This window comes from Cornus florida, unplaced genomic scaffold (assembly GCF_030987335.1).
Source record: "Cornus florida cultivar Cherokee Brave unplaced genomic scaffold, ASM3098733v1 CherokeeBrave_3.0.0_Hap2_Chr02, whole genome shotgun sequence".
NCBI lineage: Eukaryota > Viridiplantae > Streptophyta > Magnoliopsida > Cornales > Cornaceae > Cornus > Cornus florida.
Window position 1 is genome coordinate 45,559,031 of NW_026775572.1, and position 26,907 is coordinate 45,585,937.

The 26,907-nt window shown below is 35.9% G+C and overlaps 3 protein-coding genes across 4 annotated transcripts; 1 reads left to right on the forward strand and 2 right to left on the reverse strand.

Moving 5' to 3' along the window:
• Positions 1 to 456: 456 nt before the first annotated feature.
• On the reverse strand, positions 457 to 5,448 carry LOC132294860 (sphinganine C4-monooxygenase 1). Its single transcript, XM_059792868.1, has 2 exons — positions 4,938 to 5,448; positions 457 to 1,190 (listed from the first exon to the last, which is right to left on the reverse strand). The coding sequence occupies exons 1-2, from the start codon at positions 5,160 to 5,162 to the stop codon at positions 636 to 638; spliced, it is 780 nt and encodes a 259-aa protein (XP_059648851.1). The 5' UTR covers positions 5,163 to 5,448; the 3' UTR covers positions 457 to 635.
• A 2,924-nt stretch (positions 5,449 to 8,372) lies between these two features.
• On the reverse strand, positions 8,373 to 12,594 carry LOC132294861 (origin of replication complex subunit 6). Of its 2 annotated transcripts, XM_059792869.1 has the most exons (10): positions 12,261 to 12,594; positions 12,118 to 12,164; positions 11,913 to 12,017; positions 11,713 to 11,793; positions 10,396 to 10,507; positions 10,231 to 10,293; positions 10,029 to 10,116; positions 9,799 to 9,869; positions 8,878 to 8,977; positions 8,373 to 8,788 (listed from the first exon to the last, which is right to left on the reverse strand). In XM_059792869.1, exons 1-10 carry the CDS (start codon positions 12,378 to 12,380, stop codon positions 8,709 to 8,711), a joined length of 867 nt encoding a protein of 288 aa, XP_059648852.1. In that variant the 5' UTR covers positions 12,381 to 12,594; the 3' UTR covers positions 8,373 to 8,708. The 2 variants fall into 2 exon arrangements, with proteins under 2 accessions (XP_059648852.1, XP_059648853.1); XM_059792870.1 differs by lacking the exon at positions 10,231 to 10,293.
• Positions 12,595 to 15,788: 3,194 nt separating this feature from the next.
• LOC132296170 (uncharacterized) lies at positions 15,789 to 16,556 on the forward strand. Its single transcript, XM_059794394.1, has 2 exons — positions 15,789 to 16,277; positions 16,446 to 16,556. Exons 1-2 carry the CDS (start codon positions 15,789 to 15,791, stop codon positions 16,554 to 16,556), a joined length of 600 nt encoding a protein of 199 aa, XP_059650377.1.
• Positions 16,557 to 26,907: the final 10,351 nt, after the last annotated feature.

Sequence of the window (26,907 nt, forward strand, 5' to 3'; positions counted from 1 at the left end):
TGATTCAAGTACCCCAGGCAACATTGCTGACTTTTTCAAAAACAACTTCTATCCACATAAAATATTGTCAAGTACCTTTGAACCTAAAGATCAGAAGGCCTCTCAACAGCAATTCCCATATTGATAACCTTAGTTATGAGAGAACAAAGATTAAAATTAAAAAAAAAAAAAAAAAAAAACACATCCCACTATCCTTTCTTTTATTTTCTATACTTTCCAAATCCCTCCAACTCATATCCATATCCAAACAGATCCTAAGTTCTAACAAAATGATAGAAACAAAACAAAAAAAAATTAAAAAATTTGAGTATAAAACTGGGCCACGAAATGGTACGTGCCTAAAGTTCTTTAATGCCCTACATACAACGCCAAATAATATCAAAAAGGTTAGTTCTACATCAAGTCTGTCCATAGCAGTCTCACAGCACCTCATACTTGATAAACAGAGAAAAACAATTGAAATAGCAATTTGTGACTCTTTATATGGACAAAAGCAAATGGATAATACAACAATATATAAATGCACAGCTTCTAACCAGTGGCATTGGGTACAAAAAAGAGAATATATGGGAGAAAGAAGCAAACTAGAACTAGTGATACATACTCATTACAAACAATGAATCTCTCTTCTATGATCAATCATCCTTGTTCTCTTTCGTAGGTCGTGCTTCGAAGCCCCCATCGATTCTCTTCTCAATTGAATAAGGCATGTAAGTACCAAGAATTTTATCCCACATAACGAAGAAAGGCTGTGAGAAATTGTATTTCGTCCCATACAGCTGGTGGTGAATATCGTGATAGGCAGAATTGTTCCTAAAGAATACATGAAAGAGATTCCCAGGAAGCCACAGCCCACAATGGTCATCTACTGTTTTGATGGTCGCAAATGAAAAGAAGAATATTGAGGCTCGAGGAGACATGCCTGAGAGGAGGAAAGACAGCGCACCCCCAATTGTGTCAAGGAGAAGCCCTTCTATGGGATGGTTGTATAGAGCTCCAAAAGCATACGGGACAACAAGCCGGTGATGTTGAGAATGGATATGCCGGTAGAGGAACTTGTTATGGTGCATGTATCTATGCATGAAATATTGCCACGTATCTAAAATCACCATTGCAGTAAAGAACTGTCTTGCGAGAACAATGAAGGAATGCTGTTCATCTAGGGAAGCTTCAACATCATTTCCCGTAACCTAAACAGGTAACAAGAAACCATAATCAACTTTGATGAGCATAGCACAAAAAAATAACCCAACAAAAACCATGAATGCTACGGAAGAACAGCTGATTTGCTCAATGTACATGAGTACATCAATATAGACCGAAAGGGGGAAAAAACTGTAGTACTACATACTACTATTAGACAGCACTGTGTCATTGAACATGCCATAAGAAGCCTACCTACACCACTTTCACAGTCCCTAACACAACATATAACCCAGGTAGGTGCCTTCGTATCCCACCCACCATGATTACTGCCCATTGTTTTGTATAAAAAAAATAGTATCCCTTCAATAAAAAGACACTGAACATAGGAAACCATAATGTTTATGCAATGCTATAAATTCCCAGTTCATTTTGGCCAGAATGTCCTTCTCATCAACAAAATGGTATATTATGCCTTCTACTCCATTCCGTCATATATTTCTTGCTGTTTCATCCATTTCACGCAAAGAGTCAAATTCCATCAGTGCCTTCCACGCGTATAAAAACCTTTCTATTTTAAAACCACAATAAGGCTTTTTAAGTAAACCATGCAAAAATATTAGGCTATTTTAGGCAAAGTGCAAAGTTTTATGACCACTCCCTATTCGATGATGATTCTCTTCAAATTCCCTCTTCATCTGCCTCTCTGTTCCTCTCATTATCCTGAACCCTAGCTGAGGCATCAAACTCTATATATGTATACTATTCAACCAAAAAGAAAAAGCATATAGATGGGAAATATATGAATCATTTTCAAAAAGCCTATCAAGACCTTGATTGATGGGAAATTAGTTCTTTATTTCAACTCAATAAATAAATAAACTCTAAATCAATCTTCTTTTACTTTGTCTATTTTTATTTGTTTTGATAGGAATTTTTTATACATTGGGAATATTTAAAACAAAATAGAAACAGCCTTTGTAAAGTTAATCAAAGACGGAAAGATGTGGTGGAACCGTGGAAGAAGTACAAAATACCATACTGGTTGTGTACATATGTATAGGCTTGTCTTTAGATATCGATTGCCAATTCGAATGGCAGACAGGTCTTAATAGAGGAGAAATGTCTTGTTTTGTATTTTAGTATACAGCTGTATAGCAAAGAAAGGCGCGATAAATAAGGATGGGGCTGTATAACTACGAACAAATTTATGTAGTAATTCAATTTAGTTATTAGCTTACCAAAAAAAAGAAGGGGAAAAAAAGAAGTAAATTTTAGAATAAATATTCTTTAATGTTCCTACTCTCATTGTAAAGTTAAGTATTGATGCTGGATGTGGCAACATAAGTTAAAATTGGATATATTTCATAGTGATAAATTCGAAATAGTATACAAGAATTCCGATACTAGTATACTCCATTTCAATGGAAAGAATGGAACCAATGGAAACAGAATTTATAACTATGCTTACATGTCAGTTTTACTATTTTTTTTTTTTTTTGGGAGGTTAAAATTGCATTTTACTTTTGTACATATATATGATATATGTATATATATCATGTACGAAAACATTCCGATACTGGTAGACTCCACTTCAATGGAAAAAATGGAATGTCCACAGAAACAGAACTCATAGCTACGTTTACACGTCAATTCACTAATACTTTTTGTTAAAATTTCATTTCTTGTGTACATATATACACACAGATAGATATATGATATATGATCGATTCATTTGAGAACAAAAGAGAGAGAGAGAGAGAAAAAGAAAAAGAAAAAGAAGAGAGTAATCCAGAGTTTGAAATAGATAACCATCTTTAAATACCTTTTAAGTAACTCCAATTTCTTAAATATAAAGATACAAGTTATACTATGAAAATGAAACTTAGCCCTGGATCTTCCGGATAAGACCGTACATAAATTATAATACTGCCAATTAAGGATAAGCATTCCTTCCATTATATCAAAAGTACTGATGGTCTAAACAAGCGGAATATAATTTTACAGGAATGAACTATAAATGCAGTTCCCATGATTTTCTTCTTTTTTTCTCAGTTAAAGTTGCTCCCATTATTATTTGAAACTATTAAACCAATTATAAAACATAGCTTAAGTTGCTTACATAATGCTTGAAAAAGAAGTAAAGAACGCAATTATTCAATCAGAGGACTTTTCACACAGAAAACCTCATAACATGGTACTCATGCAGTAATAGCCATAGGCCACCTCTAAAAATTCCACATCCATGAAAGTAAACTGCTATAGTACGATTGAGTATCAGCAAATTATTCTGATTAAAAAGACACGAGTAAGGACTGGTTCTAAACCTACCACAGATTGCTATTAATTACCCCTGCATATCATTCACCAGTGGTCTCTAAATTCTTAAATTCTTTTCTCGTCTATAACTCCTTACAAATCCTTTACACAATTAATAACCATTCATAACCCACTTGGCCACACACTTTTTTTACATTGCTACTTAATTTTCAATTATCCTACCATGGCTACCATGCCTTGTGGGCACTTCAAAATGCATAATGTAACCATGTTATACACAAAGACGCATGTACGCTTATGAAATATGAGTAATCTATATGATGGATACATTACCCACAAAAAAGCTCGTCCTTTGTTGGACGGGAGACACCTTGATTTAGCATGGGTATTTATCATTTTTGGGAGAAGTATACACAATTGACATGCCATACTTACACAAATTTTTCCCCAGGATAAAGAAAATATATTTCAAACAATTCAATACCAATCTGTCCCATGCATTCCAAAATTTAAAAATTATAGAACTTTGACACCCATGTGTGATTCCAGATCCAGCACTTACAACCACATCAGTAGCATATGGGTTTCTACATCGTAAGTAAATCTAGACTCATATATATATTCCATTGTCACCTGAAAGGTATTATACAATTACACAACAAACTAAAACCATCCTTCCACTATACATTACTCTGATTTCTTCCAAACTATTTTCCATAAAATAGTAAACTGAAACTCATATTTTCCATTTAAATTTATCACAGTACCTCTCATATAATGCACATTACATTACATAATGATTCTTTCTTCCTATGCGTACACATATATATTTAAAAAATCCATTGATTGTCTGAGCAAAAAATAAAATCTCCCAGTCAATGTATAACACTAAAGAGAAACAATTCTAAAGTGTTCTAAAGTGTTCATTTGACAGTCTATATACATATTTCATTAATGGGGTGATAGTCTAAATATTTGTTATTTATATATTTCTGATATTTTTCATGGCATTTTTCCTTAGCAACTACCTTCTAGAAATCCACAACAGCATCCAAAGATCTGATCTACATTGCTATTGAAAAAAATTAAGATAACCAAATTTTCTAACTAAATCATTAAAAAAAAAAAAAAAAACAAAATTCAGACCCCAAACCAACAGATTTTTTTCAACAAATAGAGGCAAATAATGGATCACTGTAAATGGCAAATAAATAAATAATAATAATAATACATGAGGCGAAAAATAAATCTCAAAGCAGGGCCACAGCAATTGTTTAATTGGCAAACCGAAAACACACACTCATCACATAATTTTTTATTTAAAAAAAAAAAAAATGCAATCAACTAAACCCATTAAAATATGTAGATGTTCTGTTGGCATATTAATCATACGTTTAAAAAAATAATAATAAGGTAAACAATAATACAAACAGACACATACGTATATGATGAGAATAATAGTTGTAAAAAATAAAAAATAAAAAATAAAAAATAAAAAATAAAAAGAAACATACGGTGAACAAGAGGGTAGCGACGACGGCCTGAACGGCCTGTTGGAGAAGAACACCTTTGACCACCGTCCTCTTCGACACCAAATTCTTATCATCCTCGTCCTTCCTCGAATGCAACCGATAATTATCCAACGACAAACCCAAGAGAATATATATTCCCGAATACACCCAATACACCAAAATCGGCGCAAAAGTGCCCAACAACTCATCCGATACCGCAAAACCCATCTCTCAAATTCGTTCCAGAACGAGTAAATTTACCCAATGCAGTGCTCAAATCCTCTTATGATTTAAATCCAAACAAACCCTAACCCTAGAATTCGATCGATATTGTCTTTGATTTCAAACGGAAAAATATATTAGCATTAAAGGACCGACACAACACGATGACCAATTTTCAGAACTAAAGTCGTTTGGCCTCGTTTGGAACGATCCTGGGAGTGGGTCGTTGGAACCGAAGTGAGAGAGACAGAGAGATATATAGAGAGACAAAATTCGAAGCTGTCTATTTTGATCACAGTACTGGTGATTATTATTATTATTATTTTTTTTTCTAGTGCATTCGATCTATACTCTATTCTCTCCAACCGCCTTTGTAGACGCACGATGTTTAAATTTTTGATGACGTGTCGGTTGACAAATACTTACCATCAGAGATTTTGATGCTAGGGCATTAGTCACTAATAAATGTTTTTTTTTTTTTTTTTTTCAAATATATTTGGAGTACATATGCATAAATGAGTGAATACGTAATAGTATTTAATTAGAAATTTATTAATGATGGTGTCTTAAATCATAGGCCATTTTTAGATTTTTATTATTTATAATATTTATTAAATTTTTATGGGTTCAATTTTTTAATTAATTAGAGAGTAATTATTGGAGTAGACGATAAATTTCCTTTTAACAACGCGTTTATTTATAAGCATATAGTAAATGATTAGGATTAGTTTTAGAGAGAAATTGAGAAGAGAATATGGGCGGTTTTAATTAAAGAGAAAAATTAGGCAAATAAAATGGATTTGTGTTAAAAAGAGAAAAAATAGAGAAGTTGTTTGTTGCTGTGTTTGTGTGGCCTGCATTATGTCCTTGTATAAACGTTTCTTTTGTTAATAAAGTCAACTTATGGTTGTGAGTTAAGCGTTTGGGAGAGAAATATTTGGAAAGGAGCAAGAGGGGGATAGATGGGAGAAAACTTTGACGGGACGAAGCCAATGAAAGCTTAGGGGATACGTGCTCTCATGAGTTAACTCGCACTCTAAATATATGTGGTAATATTTTAAATTCATTTCATAAACACTCACCATCCGAGACGGAACGAATGAAAGTCTAAGGGGCACGTGCTCTCCTGAGTTGGCTCGCACTTTAAATATATGTGGTAATATTTTTAATTTTTTTCATATATATGAAAAAAATTATACATTGCCCCCTATATGTTATATTTCCTAAAATTATCTCTTTATTTTTTCTTTTACTCATCAAATTCCTTAAATTTCCTTAAGGATTCGTTTGGTTAGGTAGAACTAGCAAGAAAAGAAAATAATCGAAAAATATTTAAATTTTTTGTGCGTTTGTTTAGGATGAAACGCAAGTAGCTAATTTTCTTATTAATTTTCTCGCAAGTAGGATGTCAATTGTTAAGTTTTATTTTAAATTCCTATTATACCCATAATTATCAGTTGGATAACTTGGGTTTCCTTTATCTTTTTGTCCTTTTTTTATAGACATTTTTTTTCCAAACGTAAATGAAATCGTGAAATTGGAGAGATCTTATTTTTAACAATTTTTTTTTAATCTATTTTTATTGCTTTATTCTTTTTTTCCCTTTTTTTTCTTATGTTTTTTTTTCCCTTCCAATTACGTATATACATATAACATATTATGGTGGATATTTTTTAAGTACATTATATTAATTTTCAATATGTGTATATATATATCAACTAGGTTTTAGAATTTTGATACTATAGTTATTATAAATTTTACGTAATATATACGTTCCTTAAAAGAATAATACAAAATATTTTATAGTTATATAATTCTAGTTGAATTAATATGTAAAATTCTATTGGTTTTGATTATTCTAATATAAACAAACATCTAATGGAACAATCCTAATCTTATTCGACTTTATCAAAATTCTTACAATTACTATATAAATTATAAGGTCCAAATCATATATATATATATATATATTAAAATATTTTTGAGTAAAGAAATTCCGGTCACTTGACGTCTGTTGATGCATGAATTAATTTTACTTAAATTTATTTATATTTTCAGTATTTAAAATTATAAGAGCAATTTTGACAAGTACAATCATTTTCTTTTCTCTTTCATTCTATCCAAACTAACAACATAATATTTTCTCACAACTTTTTTGAAAAAATTTCATACTAACCAAATGCACCATAGATACTTAATTTTCTTTTTCTTCACTTCACTTTCTTTCACTTTCACTTTCCACCATCTATTTCCATCTAACCAAACAGACCCTAATAGAAAAAGTAAAATTTCCTCAATTGAAATTTTTCAATTTTTTCTTTTTAAAGTTCTCTCATTTTTCTTTCATTTTTCTTTTTCTACTTCTATTCTTAAAATTCTTCTTTTTTAAGGTGCATATTTGAATAATTTTCTTCTTGTATTGTTGAATCATTGATCAAATACAAGTTGCTGTCTCAATTAAAAAAGAGACCCCAAATTTTTCTTAATGTATTAATTACCATATAGTTCTCTCATTTTTCTTTCATTTTTCTTTTTCTACTTCTATTCTTAAAATTCTTCTTTTTTAAGGTGCATATTTGAATAATTTTCTTCTTGTATTGTTGAATCATTGATCAAATACAAGTTGCTGTCTCAATTAAAAAAGAGACCCCAAATTTTTCTTAATGTATTAATTACCATATAAATATAACTCCCAAGTTTTATTTCTATCATTAGGCCTTCTTATAATTTTAAAATTCTCGTGTATCATTAGTTATTCAACATTATATTTCTTTGAACTCTCACACATCAATTGCTTACAGAATAAAATTACTATCTCTATTACATGTCAATAATTATTCAACATTATATTTATTTTAAACTCACACACATCAATTACCTACAAAATAAAACACTATCTCTATTACTTGCCAATAACTGTCATTATATTTCTTTTAAACTCTCACGCATTAATTGCTTATAAAATTAAATCACCATTTTTAAAGGTAAAAATGTAAATAATAATTTATGTTTCCTTGAATAAAAAAAATTAATATATTAAATATAAGAAGGCCCAATTTAGAAATTTTGCTCTCCAACAGTATCAAGCCTCACCTTTCGCACTTACACTCTACATGTGATTGAATAAGAGTTTCATCACTCCATTTCTGTCACAAGAAGTGCAGAAATAGTGCCATATCATTTGAGTACCTACAGTTATCGAATATACACGTACAATTATAAAAACTGAAAACATAATATGAATATTTGATTAAATCTTTCTAAGATATTCAAATACAATGTTAATGAGAGAGGTTATCTTTGGAAGTTAATAATGTAATGTATAGACAGTAACTTGCATTCTGTACAATGCTGCTCAACGTAGGGCTTAAATCCACGCAATACATAGAAATTGATAAAAACAAACCATTAGAACAAATTAATCAACCCTCAAAAAGTTTGTGTTCTTTCAAAGTATAGAAAAACTGGTGTACTTCCATCATCTCTTCTCCTTGTGAGCACTTGCACCAAAAAACGAACAAAAACTCGATGGCAGGAGAGGAACAATGACCCTCACAAAGCACCCACTTCTTGGGTTTCTGGAGCCTCCTTCGCAAAGTTCAGTCGAGCTTGCTTAGCGTGCTTGCTAGGAACTGGAGAAAGCAAATGAAAAATAAGAATCAGTTATAGTGTCATTGTGGCAATGGTAATGTGCAGGTAATAAAGAAGGAAAGAGCTTCACCATCTTTTGCTTTGCTTTTGTTATTAGATGAAAGTACAGTGGATTTCCAATCCTCGTAAGCAACTTTCTCCACTCGTTTACGCTTCTTGTAACACGAGAGCTGCAAATGGAATCACATCAGTCAACCTCAAGTAGGAGTGAATCTGACAGATAAAATCATAAATAAGATTTTCAACTTGGGTCATCTTCTCCGGCTCAGCTAAAAGAAGTCTGAATATTATATCAAAAGTTTGATGGTAATTAAGCAACGGAAATGCATTATATACAAAGTTACTAAGTAACTGGTATGAATTGAACTTTTTTTTACTGATAACAAGTAGGGAGTACAACTCCCAATGATCTTATTACAACTGCAACAGTAATAAATTTGAAATAAATAAATAAATGGGCAGAGGCCAGGAAACAACCTTATAGATGAAATAAAAGATATACAAACTTGTTCATTGTGAGTTGTTTGTTTTCGCCAAACACATACTTCATCTTGTGCTAAATATTGCAACTTAATCAAAAATCATTTCATACATAGCCACTTTGGCCACATATTTTGTCATGTGTCCTATTTCAATCATTTGTTTTGCAGGTGCGCAATCTGAACTGAACAGATCAAATTGTGTCAGATCAAACAAGATTATATAGTTACCATTTATCAACGCTTCATAAAACTTGACGTGTAAGCGACTACTTATAATTTTGAAGCCACTTTCTCAGCTAATTCGGATAAGGTACAAGTTGTCAATAAGGAAATAGGTGTAGCTTTAAACCAGTTTTTTAACCGGGTACATATTATTACTAACACCAAAAAGAACACGCGTTAGAAAATAAATGGCCAAAAGAAAAGAAAAAAACAAATGTAAAAAGTGCTTTAGCAAATAAATACTAGCAATAAGAATCAAGATTAAAGATGCTGTGCTTGTGAAGTACCTCTTTTGCATCATCAGACAAATAACCACCATCCTCAAATGTTCTTTTCTCAGGCAATGCATCTAGCAATTCTGTGTACAGATGCCAAATTTAGAAGGAATTGATGAAAATGAGGTCTAAGTTCCCAAAAACACTATAAAGGGGTAATAATCCTTACTAAATCATATGAATGAGCACTGGAATATGCACATGAAGGTTGTAAGCTTAAAGAAAACCAAAGCAAGTCATACCTCGGTTCCCTTTCACATCTCTTGGATCTTTCTTTTCCTTTGATATCCCAAAAACATCATGACACAGGTCCTTCATGGATGTAGAGACCTGCAGATCAAATTTGACAATAAAACATGATAAGATCGTAAGAGACTAAGAGAGGCAAGAAAAATATAGTGCAGAAAAATAGATGACAAAAATAAAACATAGGGTGCTTCTTACACTGGAAAATTCAGATTCTGACGTGCCACAGAGTTCGATTAACTTAATTTTGTCTACCTTGAGCTGTGTATTAAGAAACAAATAAGCAAAAAATACTGAAAGGTCTTTCAACTGTTCTTTCCTCCACACACTAAACCAGAGAAGCAGATAGAAGTATTAGCTAACCTTGTGTCTTTTTGCACACAAGTAGAAAGCCACGGCAGTAAATACAGGTCGAGTGAAGTCAGCACTTGACCGACGAGAAGCAGGCAATGACATGAGAAACCGGTCCTTGTAGCTGAAAAACATCACACAACCACTCACCAAACAACATAACACAAAAGAAATTAACCATACAATAAAACTGGCAATTCATACGTTAATTGTATACATTATGTAATTTGTAATATGTACACCACAGTGACCACACTACCACAAGCTTACGGCCCAGGACCAACAGGTTTGACTGTCCAATGCAGGCCCTAAGCCTTGAAGCCCAATAATCATTGGTTATAATAGCAAGCAATTTTTTTTATCTGTCCCTGGAACAATGAATTACCTCTGCTAATAATCATTTTGATGCCGCAGAAGCATCTCTATCACTTGGCTCATATTGGTCTTGCATCTTTGTCTTATTCTTCTATACAATGCAGAGAAACTCCAACCAAAATTTCCATCTTACCTATGTCATAGTTACCATTCATCATAGGGTCAATGATTTCTTCAATCACGATGTCATCAAATCCCCTCTAGTCGTTTTCTCCCTCACCCACTTAACCAACCTTCTCTGTTCCATCTCCCCTTCGTTCCTTTGGCGCTGACGCCTGTTGTAGCACTCTTTCCAGTAACCATCTCCAACACAGAGATCCTAAAGCTGTAATTAGGGAGATTGAAGACCCACTCAGGTGCCATGTAACCTCTAGTTCCTCTTATCCTCAAGAAGCTCGGATTATTCTCACCACTTTTGTTCAATATTTTTGACAGGTCAAAATCTGAGACTTTTTGGGTCAAAATCCGAGACTTTTTGGCTGGTAATCAGAGTCCAAGAGTATGTTCTGAGGGTTTACATCAGTGTAAAACCCATTCCAAGCACTCTTCGTGTAAATAAGCAAGGCCTTTTTGCTGTACCCACTGCAATATTGAACCTCTTCTCCCAGTCAAGTGTGTTTGAATGTAAATTTTCTGCTAAGGTACCATATCCCCAAATTTCTATCAAATTCATGCTAATTATGCATCTAACATTGGACTACCTTCTCCTGGAGACTTTAAGGAGCTGCAAAGCATTGGACGGTCAAACCTGTTTGTTTGTCTAAAATGATATATGTTAATTATTATGTTGCTTGGTAGATATGACAATTAACCATACAACAAATCCACGTCGGTTCAGATAAAAAAACTGGTGTAGGCATTTTGTCAAACAAGTAACAGATGTCCCAGAACAAACAAATGAACATATGAATTGAATGATATTGAAATGCCCAAGCATAAAAGCAAATGCCTTACAGAGACAAGCCTTTTCGGACAAAGGGTATGAGCCTAACGCATCCAAACTGAATACCCAATTCTCTTATATCAAGCTGATTCCTACAAAACACCACCAAGCCTCATTTTACACAAATAATACAAACGTACATCTATATATCTATATAAATGTATGTATGTGTATGTAACAGTAGTGATTGAGAAGACAATGAAGCACTGACTTGACACCAAGGCCATTCTGCAATGAATTGAAGGATCTAATGTAAGCCTTCTCAGACATCCCGCTCAACCTTATCGCGCTTTGACGATCAAATATAACTTGAAACCTACATTTATTATAAATCATCAATACAAATCATATATATATATATATATATATATATATATATATATATATAAGTATACAAGGAATGTGAATTACAATACCTTGTAGCAGCAATCTCTAAACATATTATCGCCTTACATATCTCTCCCTAAAAATTATACAAAAAAAAAAAAAAAAATCATTGGTATAAGCACATAACACCAAAAGATCGATTAATTAAAATTTGGATATTGTGAAGACTTACGACTCCGATAACGGAGGAGTCGAATTGGACGTCACACAGGCGACGGAACTCGGCGGCTTTGCGGACCAGGTGTTTGGATTCAGAAAGCCCTAGTTTATTTGCTATGTCTGAGAGATCCATTTGGATGAAGAGAGAGAGAAAGAGATTTGGCGTTGCATTTTAATGAAGGCGGATTAATGGCGGGAACATGAATTTCTTGTGATTTTTTTTCCTTTTTTTGGTTGTTTCAGACTTTATTCGCGCGCCAGAAATGACGAAAGTTTTGCCGGGAAATTTTTGGCGGCAAGGGAGTAGTTAAAAATTGGGAGTGCAGTACGTGCAGGCTAATTTTGGTTAATGAGACCGATCTCATTAAATAGGGAAAATTACATATACATGGAGTCAAAGTTTCATATTTACTTAGAGACTGAGTCAAAATTCCATATTTCTCTAAAATGGATTGCTGAGGTGGCACATGGTTTTTTACTATTTAGAAAATTGTGATGCCTAAAATGCCCTTCTCTAACAAAAAAGTAGTACCTTCAGTGTAAAAAAGTAGTACCTTCGGAGAAAAAGTAGTACCTTCGCGGGTGTTTAAAAAACATGGTACCTGGACGCCAAAAAGTAGTACCTTCAGTTCAAAAAAGTAGTACCTTCGAAGAAAAAGTAGTACCTTCGTGGAAGGGTATTTTAGGCACCACAATTTCTAAACAGTAAAAAACCATGTGCCACCTCAGCAATCCATTTTAGAGAAATATGGAACTTTGACTCAGCCTCTAAGTAAATATGAAACTTTGACTCCATTTATATGTAATTTTCCCCATTAAATAAGTAAAATTACAAATATTTCTGATTATTAAAAAAATTTAATGTTTGGAATGTCAGGATTTATAATTTCAATGCTCCTCGTACCCAACATTTAAGTGAATAAAATAATTTTTAATTAATTATTTATACTAAATATAACTAAGTTACATAATTGACCAAACTAAAAAACAAGTAACTTTAAGAAGTCACTGTAACTATTCACTGTAATAATCATTTTACTTTCAATAAAATGATTAAAAAAAAAACATTTCCTTTATAATTTAATTCTAATTTATTCCAAATTAAATTTCATTTCAAATCTAATTTAATTTCCTTCCCCTTTTCAAATCCAAATTCCATAAGATTTTGGTTTCAAACAAATTCCAAATATCATTTTTAATGATACCAAAAATGGCATGGGCCGGGCACAACCCAGGTTACTAGAAACAGGTCTAGAAAGAACACTAGGTTCAACCAAATCATCACTGATCAGGCCCAGGATCGTAAGATCAACCTGAAAGCCCAGTCTCAAAGTGAAGGAAATGGGCCCATATCCAAGATGAGCCAAAAGGATCAGCTCAGCGCGGAGAGTTAGTTAAGAAACTTCTAGAATGACTGTAAAGGTCTATAAATAGGCTGAGAAAAGGAGGGAAAAAGGGTTGAGATATGTTTGAAGTATAAAACTATTCTGTCCAAATTAAGAGATAATATTTCTTGCATCTTCAATGGCGCAGTCTGTGGGAAACGAAGGAAGGATTCAGTTGATCATCGGGTTCTCTGCAAGCAAATTGATCATTTTTTCAGAAGATCGACATTGATTTGCGAGGCAGAAGCTTGATTTATGGAAATTGGATCTTGATCTGGAAGATTGAGATCTGTTTTGAGGAAATTTGATCTTGATTGACGAAAACCAGATCCGACGAGTTTACGGCAACAAAGATTTAGATCTAGCTGACGGAGATCGGAATTCGGCCATTCCAAGGCCAAATCTGGTGCGTTCACGTCGTTAGGGTTTGGATCTGATCAAGAGTTCTCGGTTGATGACTCTACTCTGGTCAAGAACGATGATAAGAGATGAGAGTTCTTATCCGCAGAAGAATGAGCAACGCTCAAAGCTCGATGAATTGATGAGTATGACTGAAGCTTTAAAAAGAGAGAATGCGGAATTGAGAGCCGGAATAGAGTGTCGAGAAGTTCCGATAATTCCACGATCGCCTCCAGAAGGAGACATAGTTCCGTAACCAAATGTTGCTCGCCAGGCTGAATAAGAAGGAGGCGTTCACCTAAATCTCCGTCGCAAAAAGATCAGGCCAGAAGATTTACCGCCAAATGTTCATCATGTGGAAGATCAAGAAGGATTTGTTCATTTAGATCCACATCGCAAACGGATCAGGCAAAAAGACGCCATGGAGATTGATCAATACCGCGAAAGGATCAGGCGAGAAAAAGCCATGGTGTATGATCCATATCAAGAAAGGCTTATACAAGAAGAAGTCGTGGAGTTCGGTCGCAACAAGGCCACGCCGTCATGGCAGAAGGAGTTGACAGAGGAAAGGTCGTTCGATCCGCCCTACCGACCGTCAGTGGCCACGTTTAATTATAGAGGTTCGGAGAGGAGGTCGGTTGATCAGAGGATATTCCCAAGGTTTCCGAGGGAAAATGAAGCTCTCCGTTCGGCAGCGCGAACTGTCGACTCACCGTTTACAAACGAGATCCTAAATGCTCCGAATATGAGAAAATTTTCCATGCCAATTTTCACTCTGTTCGATGGAATGAGTGATTTGATCGAGCACGTTTATCACATTCAATTGAAAATGGCTCTAAATACAGAGGATGATCCATTAATGTGTAAAGTTTTCCCTACAAGCTTGACTAGACCGGCGCTCAACTAGTTCAAGAACTTGGCAAGAGGTTCGTTGGACAGCTTCCAGAGCCTATGCGACAAGTTCATAAACCAGTATTATGGAAACAAACGTCCAGCCAAGGATATTTCAAGCCTGTTCACAATGAAACAGCTAGAACACAAACGTCTCCAAACTTTTCTCACCAGATTTAACTTAGAAAAGAGCATAGTAATAGAGTGCCATCCTTCCACAACAGTTCAAACGTTCATACTAGCGATGAACCGAGGGACACCATTCCACACGAATCTAGTGGTGAGTACGCCGAAGACCATGGATGAGCTGAAACAGAGAATTGATGGTTTTGTTTGTTTGGAGGAAGAGAAGGCTGCCAACGCAAGGAAGACGTCCATAGTCACGACGGAGGAGAAGAGCAGAACGAAGATCAGGCAACGACAAACAGCACCACAATGTCCGGCCTCCTGGAAAGCAAAAAAAGAGGCCTAGAGAGGACGAGTCAGTTACTCTACTCAAAGTCACCCTGGCAAGGTTATATTAGGAAAATAAAGATAAGTTTCGTCCTCCCCTACCAATTAGACAGCCACTTGAGCAAAGAGATCAATCTAAAAATTGTGTTTTTTATAGTGATTTTGGCCATCAGACTAATGAATGCAGGAACTTAAGGAAGCAGGTGGAAATGCTGATAGCAAAGGGAGAGTTCGTTGGATACATCCAAGGACCAGCAGTGGAGTAGAACCGACCGGCAGAGCAGGTGAAAAGAAATCAGAAGCCGAACTATTATAATGCTCAGCCCATTCGAATAATAAACGCAATTCATGGCCGACCTGAACCGACCGAAGAGTCAAAAGAACTGTTCCGCACGCGTCTTCGTCAAGCACATATGAAGAGGAGGATGGGCAGTGTAAATGCTCTACATCAGCATAACGCTTTAGTTCAGATAATTTTCAATAGAACGGATCTGTTGCGAGTTCAAATCCTTCATGAGGATCCCTTGGTCGTTAGCTTGACAGTGGCAGAATGCTTGGTTCGAAGAGTTTTAATTGATCCAGGGAGTAGTGCGAACGTCATGCCAAAGGTAACATTTGACCAGCTTGAGATTGAGCCAGAGAAGTTTAAACCTACCAAAAATCCACTATTGGGATTCGATGGAAAGCGGGTGGAACCTATTGGAATGGTTGAATTGCCAGTGCGAACTACTGAAAGAGATCTGATTGAAAGCTTTGTAGTCGTCGAGATCCACCCATCCTATAATATTTTAATGGGAAGAGGGTGGATTCATAGGGTCCAAGGTGTCCCATCGACTTTGCATCAGGTGATGAGGTGTTTAAGCCCAGATGGGAGCAAGGTGATTGATATCCATGGGGACCAGGTTGCAACCAAGGAGTGTTAATCTGTAACTCTGAAAACTGCTGGGAAGGGGAAAACTCCCACCCGATCTGATAACCCGAGATAGCAATTACAGGAGCCTCCACCCAAAGAGATTGGGGAGGAGGACGAGCCTTTGATTTTTACTAAAGAACCCCTCATTGATGTGCAGATTGACCCTCTGAGGCCAGACAGAACCACAATAGTGGGGTTAGGGCTTTCAGAAGATGAGAAACAACAGTTGGTTGATTTCCTGTATCAGAACACAGATATGTTTGCCTAGAGTCATTCAGATATGCTTGGAATTGACCCCTCTGTATCTTGTCATTCCCTCAATATGGATTCAAACTTCAAGCCAGTAAGACAGAAGCAGAGGAGGTTCTCCCCAGAGCGTAATCAGATCATAGCTGATGAAATTGACAGGCTGCTGGAGGCAGGATTCATCAAAGAGGTTCAGTACCTATCTTGGCTCTCAAATGTGGTTGTGGTTCAGAAGACGAATGGAAAATGGAGAGTATGTATAGATTTTACGAACCTGAACAAAGCTTGTCCAAATGATAGTTTTCCATTACTAAAGATTGATCAGACGGTAGATGCTACTATTGGATATGAACGACTTACTTTCCTGGTCACTTACTCAGGCTACAATCAAATCCATATGGATCCGAATGATGAGGAAAAAACTTCTTTTGTGACCGAGCGAGGGATCTATTGCTATAAGGTTATGCCGTTCGGACTAAAAAATGCTGGAGCCACCTGCCAAAGGCTAGTTAGCAGGATTTTTAAAAGCCAAATGGGTAAAACTATAGAAACCTACATTGATGACATGGTGGTAAAAAGTAAAAAGAAGGACCATCATTTGCAACATTTGCAGGATGTATTCAGGGTATTGAGAAAGTACTGTATGAAACTTAACTCGACTAAGTGCTCGTTCGGTGTGGGTTCTGGGCAGTTCCTAGGGTATATGGTCAATAGCAGAGGAATTGAAGTCAGCCCAGCCCAAGCAGAAGCTTTGAAAAAAAATGCAGAGTCGAGAACAATTAAGGAGGTGCAAGCTTTCACCGGGCGAATAGTAGCATTAAGTCGATTCATTTCAAAGCTGTCAAATTGCTGCAAATCGTTCTTCGATACAATAAGAGGCCACGGAAGACAAGCCTGGGGGGATGAACAATGAGAGGTGCTAACCAGGTTAAAAGAGTATATGCAGAACCCTCCGGTCTTATTTGCCCCAAAACTAAGTGAAAAGTTTTCACGTATCTAGGTATGTCAAGCATTGCAACAAGCACCGTTCTGGTGCGGTGTGAGGAAGGCAAGCAATTCCCAGTGTTCTATGTTAGCAAAACAATGGCTGAACCAGAAAGAAAGTACTCAAAGGCCGAACGAGTGATCCTATCATTGGTTAATGTGAAGAGGAAACTCAGGCACTATTTTGAATCACATCCTATCGTTGTTCTTACCAGCTTTCCTATAGGGGTGATCCTGAATAAACCAGATCTGTCAGAAAGAATGACAAAATGGGCCATAGAGTTAAGCTCATTTGATATAATGTACGAACCCGGAACGGCCATAAAAGGACAAGCAGTGGCTGATTTCCTGCGAATGTGATGTGGAAGACATAGAAGAATACCTTACAAGCTCTTCATGGAAGCTTTTCGTTGATGGTTCTCCAAATCAAATGGAGGCAGGAGTTGGGATCAAGCTACAAACACCAGAAGGCACCACGTTGAGTCAAGCAATTAGACTCGAGTTCGGAGCAACCAATAATGAAGCATTGCTGGCAGGATTGAAGCTGGCCAAAGAACTGAAGGTCAAAAGTCTAATGGCTTTTAGTGATTCACAGCTAATCATTAGGTAAGTGACGAGGGAATATAGAACCAGAGATGAGACAATAGAGGCATACCGTTCAGCCGTTATGCGTGAAGCAAAGAACTTTAATCAAATCAAGTTCATCCAATTGTCAAGAGAACAAAACGAAGACGCCGATCGGTTAACTTGCAGTACGTCAAGTTCTGGAGAAACTTTGGCAAGGGTGATTCCAGTTGATGTGTTATATCAACTATCTATCTTTGAGGAACCAGTCGGCTCGGATCCTCGGCAAGTGAATGTCATACCATATAAGCCAAGCTGGATTTATTCAATCATGGCTTTCATACGAGATGGTATGCTGCCTGAACGAAGAGATGAGGTAAGAAAAATCATATCAAATGCTACAAAGTATGCCATTATCTATGATCAATTGTATAGAAGGTCTTTCTCGGGTCCGTACTTGAAATATGTTACCCCCACAGAGGCTGGGCAGATCTTGCAAACTATTCATGAAGGTGTGTATGGCAATCACTCGGGAGGGAGATCTCTAGCACATAAAGTAATGACGCAAGGATATTTTTGGCCAAACATGTCGTGAGATGCAAAATAATTTTCTAGAAGATGATATAAGTGCCAAAGGTTCGGACTGATCCACCAACCACCTGAAGACTTGCACGTAATGGCCAAACCATGGCCTTTTCGCGCAATGGGGAATGGATGTTGTGATACCTCTCAGATTCGAGACACGGGTTGATCAGGCCCAGGCCTGAACCCGAGGGAATATCTAATAATTAATATGTTATAACGAACACAAAATACAAAATTGAATAAGAATAAATATTATAAGCTGAAAAGAATACTAATATAAAATCCTCAACTGATAACACTTAACAAAATCCAATTTCTAAACCTCCATGATTACAACTCGGGAATCCATCTCTAGTGGACCCTTATTTAAAAATCCCAAACTAGATGAAAATAAAACTGAAGATAAAAATCTAAACCCAATATCTGAAAAGAAGTCCTACATCGTCGGTAAAATGGAAAATCGTCTCTGCTCAGCACGAACAAGCTCAAGCCTGGAACGGACCTACACCTGAAAAATAGGAGTGGGTCAGGCCCACGAACAAGTTCTATCCTACTCCAATCCAAGCAGAGACTCGATACGCATGTACATTCTAACCAACTCAACAATAGCTAATAGTCCGTATGTATATATATATAATCACACTAAATGACTCTCACTGGACTACAAGCCGGTCTCAACTTGAATAGAGGCAACATGCAAAACGCACACAAAGTGGGCATGCGTACCTAAGCCTAATAGGGTACACCTCCAACCATCATAGCCAGCTATGTATCCCAATGCATATACGCTCCCTAACCGTCGATCCTGAGACTCAAGCTCATATCGAGGTACCATAAAAATATATTTACAATCCATCCAGAATCCATAGCAGTGCCGCTCAACTATGCGTTGCCTTGACACTACAAATCAATAGGATTTAACTTCTAATTAATCCATTCCTTAATTCCAGAGTAGGTAGGACTTAGCGTTTTTTGAGCTAATCCCCCTAGTATGTCACCGTCCCATACCGGTGCATACAATCCATCCATCCAGCAGTTGATAATACATACCATGCATGTAAATATCAACTAAATCCATACATCCAACAATTGAGAATAAAAACATTAAATTTAAACATCAATTGTTCCATAATAAGCATACCTAAAGTTATGTATTTTAATATGCTGATTTAAACAACACAACCAAAAATCCAATAATTAACCATACAACAGTATATGTAAATATCAATTTATTCCCAAGATCCGTATAATTGAGAGGACATAAATAAATGTCTGCACACAATTATAAATACATCCATTGATTTCATATAGCCATGATATAAAACATGGGTACAATTTTTGCATATTATTTAGCAATAATAATCTAAATAGCATGCATATAATTTATTTTATACAAATTATCAGGCATCTCCAATTGACTATATAACATCCCCAACATAATTAAACTATTTCAATTCAGTTGATTGATTTAAAACAGTTTGAATCCATCAATTAACCATTACGTTAATTTTATTCCAAACCTAGCATATCATTTATATTATGCATTCCAGTTAATTATTGAGTCCCAGAAGTTCACTAAAAATTAACCATTATGTTAATTTTATCCTAAACCTAGCATATTATTTCATATTATGCATTCCAGTTAAATATCAGGTCCCAGAAATTCACTAAAAATTATTTAACCAGTCCCAACCATCCCTAAATACCAACTCCTATGCCAAAATCCAACACTAGACAACCCATATGAGAGTTACAGGAACCAGTTGATGTAAAATCCCAAGTGTTGACTGGTACGCCTAAACCGGTTGATGTAAAATCCTAGGTGTTGACTGGTTCGCCTAAACCGGTTGATGTAAAATCCTAGGTGTTGACCGGTTCGCCTAAACCGGTTGATGTATACATCCTAGATGTTAACTGGTTTGCAAAAGTCCACTAAATCTATAAGGTGTCAACTGTTTTATCATAGATGTTGACTGGTATAATAACCATTTGATGTTTTTAACAAGGTGTTAACTGGTTGCAACCAACCAGTCAACCGAAATACCAAGGTGTCGACCGGTTCATGCCAACCGGTCGACGTGTGCACTAAACCGGTCGACCAAACTGTGACAGTTCGTCTTCCACGGCTCCGGCGACTACGTCTTTTTCCGTTAAAGTACTAAGACTATTGTTTTAAGTCCAGAACAACCCTAAACATTATGTAAACCTCTTATGCATAATTTAAACAAATTATAATCAAGAATCATACAAGAAATTCGAAGTTAAACAGACGTATACATATATACATAATCTACTGTAATTCAAGTTTTAGCATGCTTACATAGTTAAATTCTAACCAGATTAATTTAACATTTATTTACTCCTGGAATTGTGATAGAGATGCAAAGAACACAAGTCAAAGGGAGAGAGTTAGGAACAGAACTTGCCTTACATCGACGTTCGTCTAAGTTTTCCGGCGAAACTCTCTCTGTTGGCTCACTGTTTTCCTTCCCAGCCGTCTCTAATTCCCTCAGCCCTTACTATATCGTAATAGTTTTTTTCCTAAAACCCTAGTCAGAATACTACCTGAACATTTATAGGCCACTAACCCTAGGTTCAATTAAACCCTAAACATAATCCACTCGGCCCATAGAAAACTAGGTTATAAACTATGTCGGCTATGAACTGTGTACTATATGTATGCAACTAACCCTACAGTCACGTTACGGCAAAACAAATAATGAGATTGAATAAAATAAAATAATTTAATAATTAACAATTAACTTAAACAATTAATTCAAATAAAACAAATAATCAAATAATTTCAAACAAATAGTCAAATAAGGAAATTAAAAACAATTTATGCAAATAAGTCAAATTTCAAGCAAACAATCAATTAAATAAATCAAATAATCAAATAATAAATAAAAAAAATCTAATTTAAATAACAAATTAAATACCAGGACTATCCTTTTGAAATTAGGGGTATTACAGATGTGGTTGGCCCTCTGCCGACCGCGAGATCGCAGAAAAAATACGTTCTGTTTGCAATAGATTATTTTACCAAATGGGTGGAGGCAGAACCGTATCCTAGTGTGACATAGACTCAAGTAAAACGCTTTATTTGGAGTAATATCATTTGTCGTTTTGGCGTGCCAAGATCGATTGTTATAGACAATAGAATTAATTTCGACAATAAGCAAATGAGGGATTTGCTAGAAGAATATGGAATCAATCAAAAGTTGGCAGCGGTTAACCATCCGCAAGCAAATGGTCAAGCTGAAATCACAAACAGAACAATCTTTGCTTGTATTAAGAAAAAGTTTGAAGACGAAAAGGGTAAATGGTTGGACGAGCTTCCGAACGTCTTGTGGGCTTATAGAACAACCCCTATACAATCGACCAGAGAAAGCCCATTCACCATGGCGTACGTCACCGAGGCGGTAATACCAGTTGAACACTTAGTTCCGACTGTTCGAAGTTTGGCATGGAATCAAAAACAGAATGATAGTATGTTGAAATTTAACCTTGATTTACTGGAGGAGAAAAGAGATGCAACAACAATAAGGCTCGCGTCATATCAGCAAACGCTTATGAATAGTCACAACAAAAAGGTAAAGCATAGAGACTTTGCACCTGGTGATTTAGTTTTGAAAAAGAAAGTGGGAATTGTCAAAAAAGATGATGTCACCCTATGAAGGCCCTTACATAGTTACAGAAGCCATAGGAAAGGGGGCATACAATTTAGAGACCATGGCTGAAAGATTGGTCAACAAATCATGGAATGCCACGTCTCTAAAAAGGTACTACCAGTAAAGATTGAATTCCATTCTGAACAATGTTCATTTAGAATTACGCTTTTACAAATGTACAAACTCTTCGAGATTTATAAAAAAAAGTTCATTTTGTTTCAAAAAATTAATTGAGCAAAGAAAACTTAGTCAAATAAGTGGCAAGTGACATTCTAGCTGAGCGCCAAACACTTAACTAAGTAAGTGGCAAATGGCACCATGAGTCGAACGCCAAACACTTGAACAAAATGAAAGTCAAGTGGCAAGTGACATTCTAGCCGAGCGCCAAGAACTTAGCCAAGTAAGTGGCAAATGGCACCATGAGCCGAACACCAAACACTTGAACAAAATGAAAGTTAAGTGGCAAGTGGCATTCTAGCTGAGCACCAAACACTTAACCAAGCAAGTGGCAAATGGCACTATGAGCCGAACACCAAACAGTCGTACAAAATAAAAATCAGATGGAAAAATTTAACTGTCAGTTATTTAAGCACATATTGAAGTATAGATGCGTTGCAAAATAAAATTGTATTTTCATTCATCATCATAAAAGAGTTCTTGATACATAAGGATTGATATTGAAATGAAAAAAAACAAGTATGAAAGCCGGCAGAGCTCTATTCTGTCGCATCCTCTCCTAGGCCTGACCCATTGCCCCGTTCTACCATCATTAGTTGCCTCGTCACCAATAGCCAGTTCGCTATTTGCTTCCCCATCATTGATTGCTTCATCGCCTCTAAAGGAAGAGTCAAGGTGGATGACCTCTTCAGCTGACAGGGCTCTGTAATACCCCTAATTTTCAAAAGGATAAAAATGGGAATTTAAAATTTATTTTTGTGTGAAATTTTATTTTGATTTTGTGGCTAGGTGCTTATGTGTCAAATTGGTTATGTGTTTGATTTTATTTTAATTAATTGTTTGTTTTATTTTGTTGATTTAAATAGATTGTTTTCTTTACTTGTATATTTAATTGATTTAATTGATAAATTGTTATTTATTTGGCTTGTATGTTTAAATGGTTTATTTTTAGTAATTATTAATTTTGATATAAATAAGTTAAATGATTTTTTGGTTATTACGTTAGTTAACTAGGGTCTCTAGGAAGACAGTTTGTTTAACCGACATGGATAAATCTTGGTTGTTTTATGGGCCGACTTGGGGTAACATTAGGGCTCTGTCTCTAATATTACAAGGATTAGGGTTTTAGGATTAAGTCTATAAATACAACCATTATGCTATAACCTAGGGTTTACACTCGTACCTCATAGCACAAGAACGTGAAGATAATTCTGTAAAAACAGAGGGTCAAAGGAACAGAACACTGTATGGGTGGCAAAGAGAAGAACAAAGGGGACCAAGGTGGGATTTTGGTGGATCATTCCAGAGCACTAGAAGGCTTTACAGTGGTTCGTGTTGCCGGAACAATGGACACGATGCCAATATTTCATAATTGAAATCACATGCAAGTTATTTCCTTTATCTCTCTCGTTGCCTGTGTTTTGTGCATCCTTAGACTGTCTCTAGGGTTTTAATTGATCAATAATTAATTATACATGTTTATTATATGCTAAATCAGATGTCTATATGTGTGGAATTATTCTATTAAAGTTCTTAGACCTCTGGTTTGCAGTTTGGAGTGGAAGCATGTTTAATCGGTTAAGGTTTTAAACACTGTAATTGAATTGAACTATTATGAACAAGTCATGGGGATGATATTGGGTGTAAATAGGATTCTTAAACTCAGTATTAAAGATGAACCGAAGGTTGGGAATAGCCGGAGACGAAGCTAATAGTCAAAACGGAGCAACAGAGCAAGAAAAGTGGGCAGAGAAGGCTCTCAGAGAGGAAGAGCCGGCTCTGGGAGCAAAGAGCAGGCTCCCACTCTATTAGAGCTAGCTCCAAGGGTTGTAGGAGCCGGCTCTAGGCAGGTTAGAGCCTGCTCTTTGATTCTAAGAGCAGGCTTTGTGATCCTTTATGTGTTCTGAAGCAGTTTGGGGTTTATTTGGTTCAACTGTGGGTTTCAGAACTGTGTTTAGGCTACTGTGATGGTTTTAAACACTAAACCATGGAATATTAATGCCCTAGGATGTATAAACTTATTTATATGCTAAGGTTTTAAACTGTAGGGAAAAATCTAGGGCAAGTCGCAACAGTTTACGGACTTGACTGACCGGAAGGATTTAATGGTGCAAACGGTGTCTAGAAATTAAAAAGGAATATAACATGGATTCTAATCATTGTACCATGCTACATTAGAGCCACACTTGATAAATTAATGTCTCTGAACTCATGGATTTAACCGTAGGAATGTATACAGCAGTGCATGTTGTTAATGGATGGAAGAGGTTTAATTGCTTAATTTAGTTTTAGCAATTTAATAGAATATGTATATATTTATAAATCTGGTTGTAGGTGCATGCTAGTATCATTTAATTAACAAGTGTGATCTATGCATATCATAGATGTTAATTGTTGAAATATATAATACTTTTCTGCAATGCATGGATTTAAGCTTGGAACTTTAGTTGCGGTGATTTTAAGCATTACACTGCAATTATTTGGATTAGAGTTTGGACTTAAATTACTGAACTAGTACTTAGGTTTTGTCAATCTAATTGGATGTTGGCTTGGAATTCATTGAAGAATTAAATATATATTTTCTGTCAATTACCTGGATGGATGCTGGAATATAACTTGACGAATTAGTAAACTTTGTCTCATTTAATTACATGGATGGATTCTGGATTTGTAGTTGATGAACTATTTAAATTCTATATTTATCAACTATATGAATACTGTGGACTTTATTTAATGTACTGCTTATAATGTTGCATCATTTACGAATCATTTGCATGTATGCACCGGTATGGGATGGTGTCATACGGAGGGATGGATTAGGTCACAACGCTAATTCCTACCCATTCATACATACGGAATGGATTAACTAAAATAGTTAATCCTACATGGTTTCATGTCCTATCAACTAAAATAGTTAAACGACATACTGGATGATTGTTTATATTTCTGTATTAGGAAGGATAGGGTTTTAACTAAAACGTTTAAATCCTGATTACATGTTGTGTCTTGAGCAATGCACTGTTGACCGGCACAACATTGTACTTGGAGGGAACTTATATATAATTGGGATAGTGATTTAATTAAAACATTTAAATCCTAATTTTATGTCGTGTCATGGCAACGAACAGTTGAGCGGCACTACATTGGTTTGGATGGGAATTTATATATATAAATTATGGTACCGCGATCTGAGCTTGAGTCTCATAGTCGACGGTTAGGGTGCGTATATACAGTAGGATGCGTAGCTAGCTATGTTGGTTAAGGTATACCCTGTTAGGCTTAGGTAGTCATGCCTACTCAGGTGCGTATTGCATGTTGCCTTCTATTCAGGTTGAGACCCTCAGCATAGTTCAGTGAGAGTCCTGTAGTGTGAATATATATTTATCTATTACGGACTATATAGATATGGTTGAGACATCTATGATGTATCTGCGTATCGAGTCTCTATTTGGATTGTAGTTAGGGTAGAACTTGTTCGTGAGTTTGACTCACTATTATTTTTCAGGTAATGGACGGTTCCAGGTCTTAGATCTTGTTCATGCTGAGCAGAGACGGCTTCTCATTCTTTCGACGACGTAGGAGTTCTTCATGATTTAGCAGTGGAGTTCTTCAGTTGATGATTTCAGTGTTGGAGTTTTTAGGGGCCCACCAGATGGATTCCCGAGTTGTATTAGAAATGGAGAATTTGGATGTATCAGAATAATTCTTTATTAATTTAATTTTATTCTGAGGTTTCAGTATTTGGATTATCATTCTAGTTTCTTTTTAGCAAATTTTTATTTATTCCTGTTTCCTTATTTGTATTCTGTATTCGTTTATTGCTGATTGGTTTGATATCCTATGGTAATCGGGCGTGGGCCTGGCCAACCCGCATCCGGGAATTCGGGGGTATCACACTCTTTCAGTTGCAATAATGGCTGGAGGGGCAAGGGTGGTAATGGGAGAGACACTCAGAGGACGAACGGGGGGATGACCCATGAGGTTGCAATCTCATTACACTCAACAAATATGTTCTCGGCCGGAGCAGGGAGTGGATCCTCGTAAACGTTCGGCGAGTCAATATCTAGGGACGCGTCTAGCTTATCTGGACTTCCATAGGAGCTTGATTCACCTTCATGAGGAGATCGATCAATAAAACCATCTCTATACCCTTCAGCATATCTAAGAGCTCCGATCCGAGATAAACGGGCATGAAGAACACTCATGCCACCATCAACTCTGCCTATGACATTAAGCAGAACAGAGCGTTCGTTAGAGAATTTCTCTTATGAAATAGAATGGGTCAGCCGTTTAGCAACTAGAGTGCGCTGAAGATCCCTCTTCTCAACCTTCAGAGCATCTCTTTCGGTCTGCATGACATTTTTCTCTGTCTTCAGGATGTCCATCTCATCT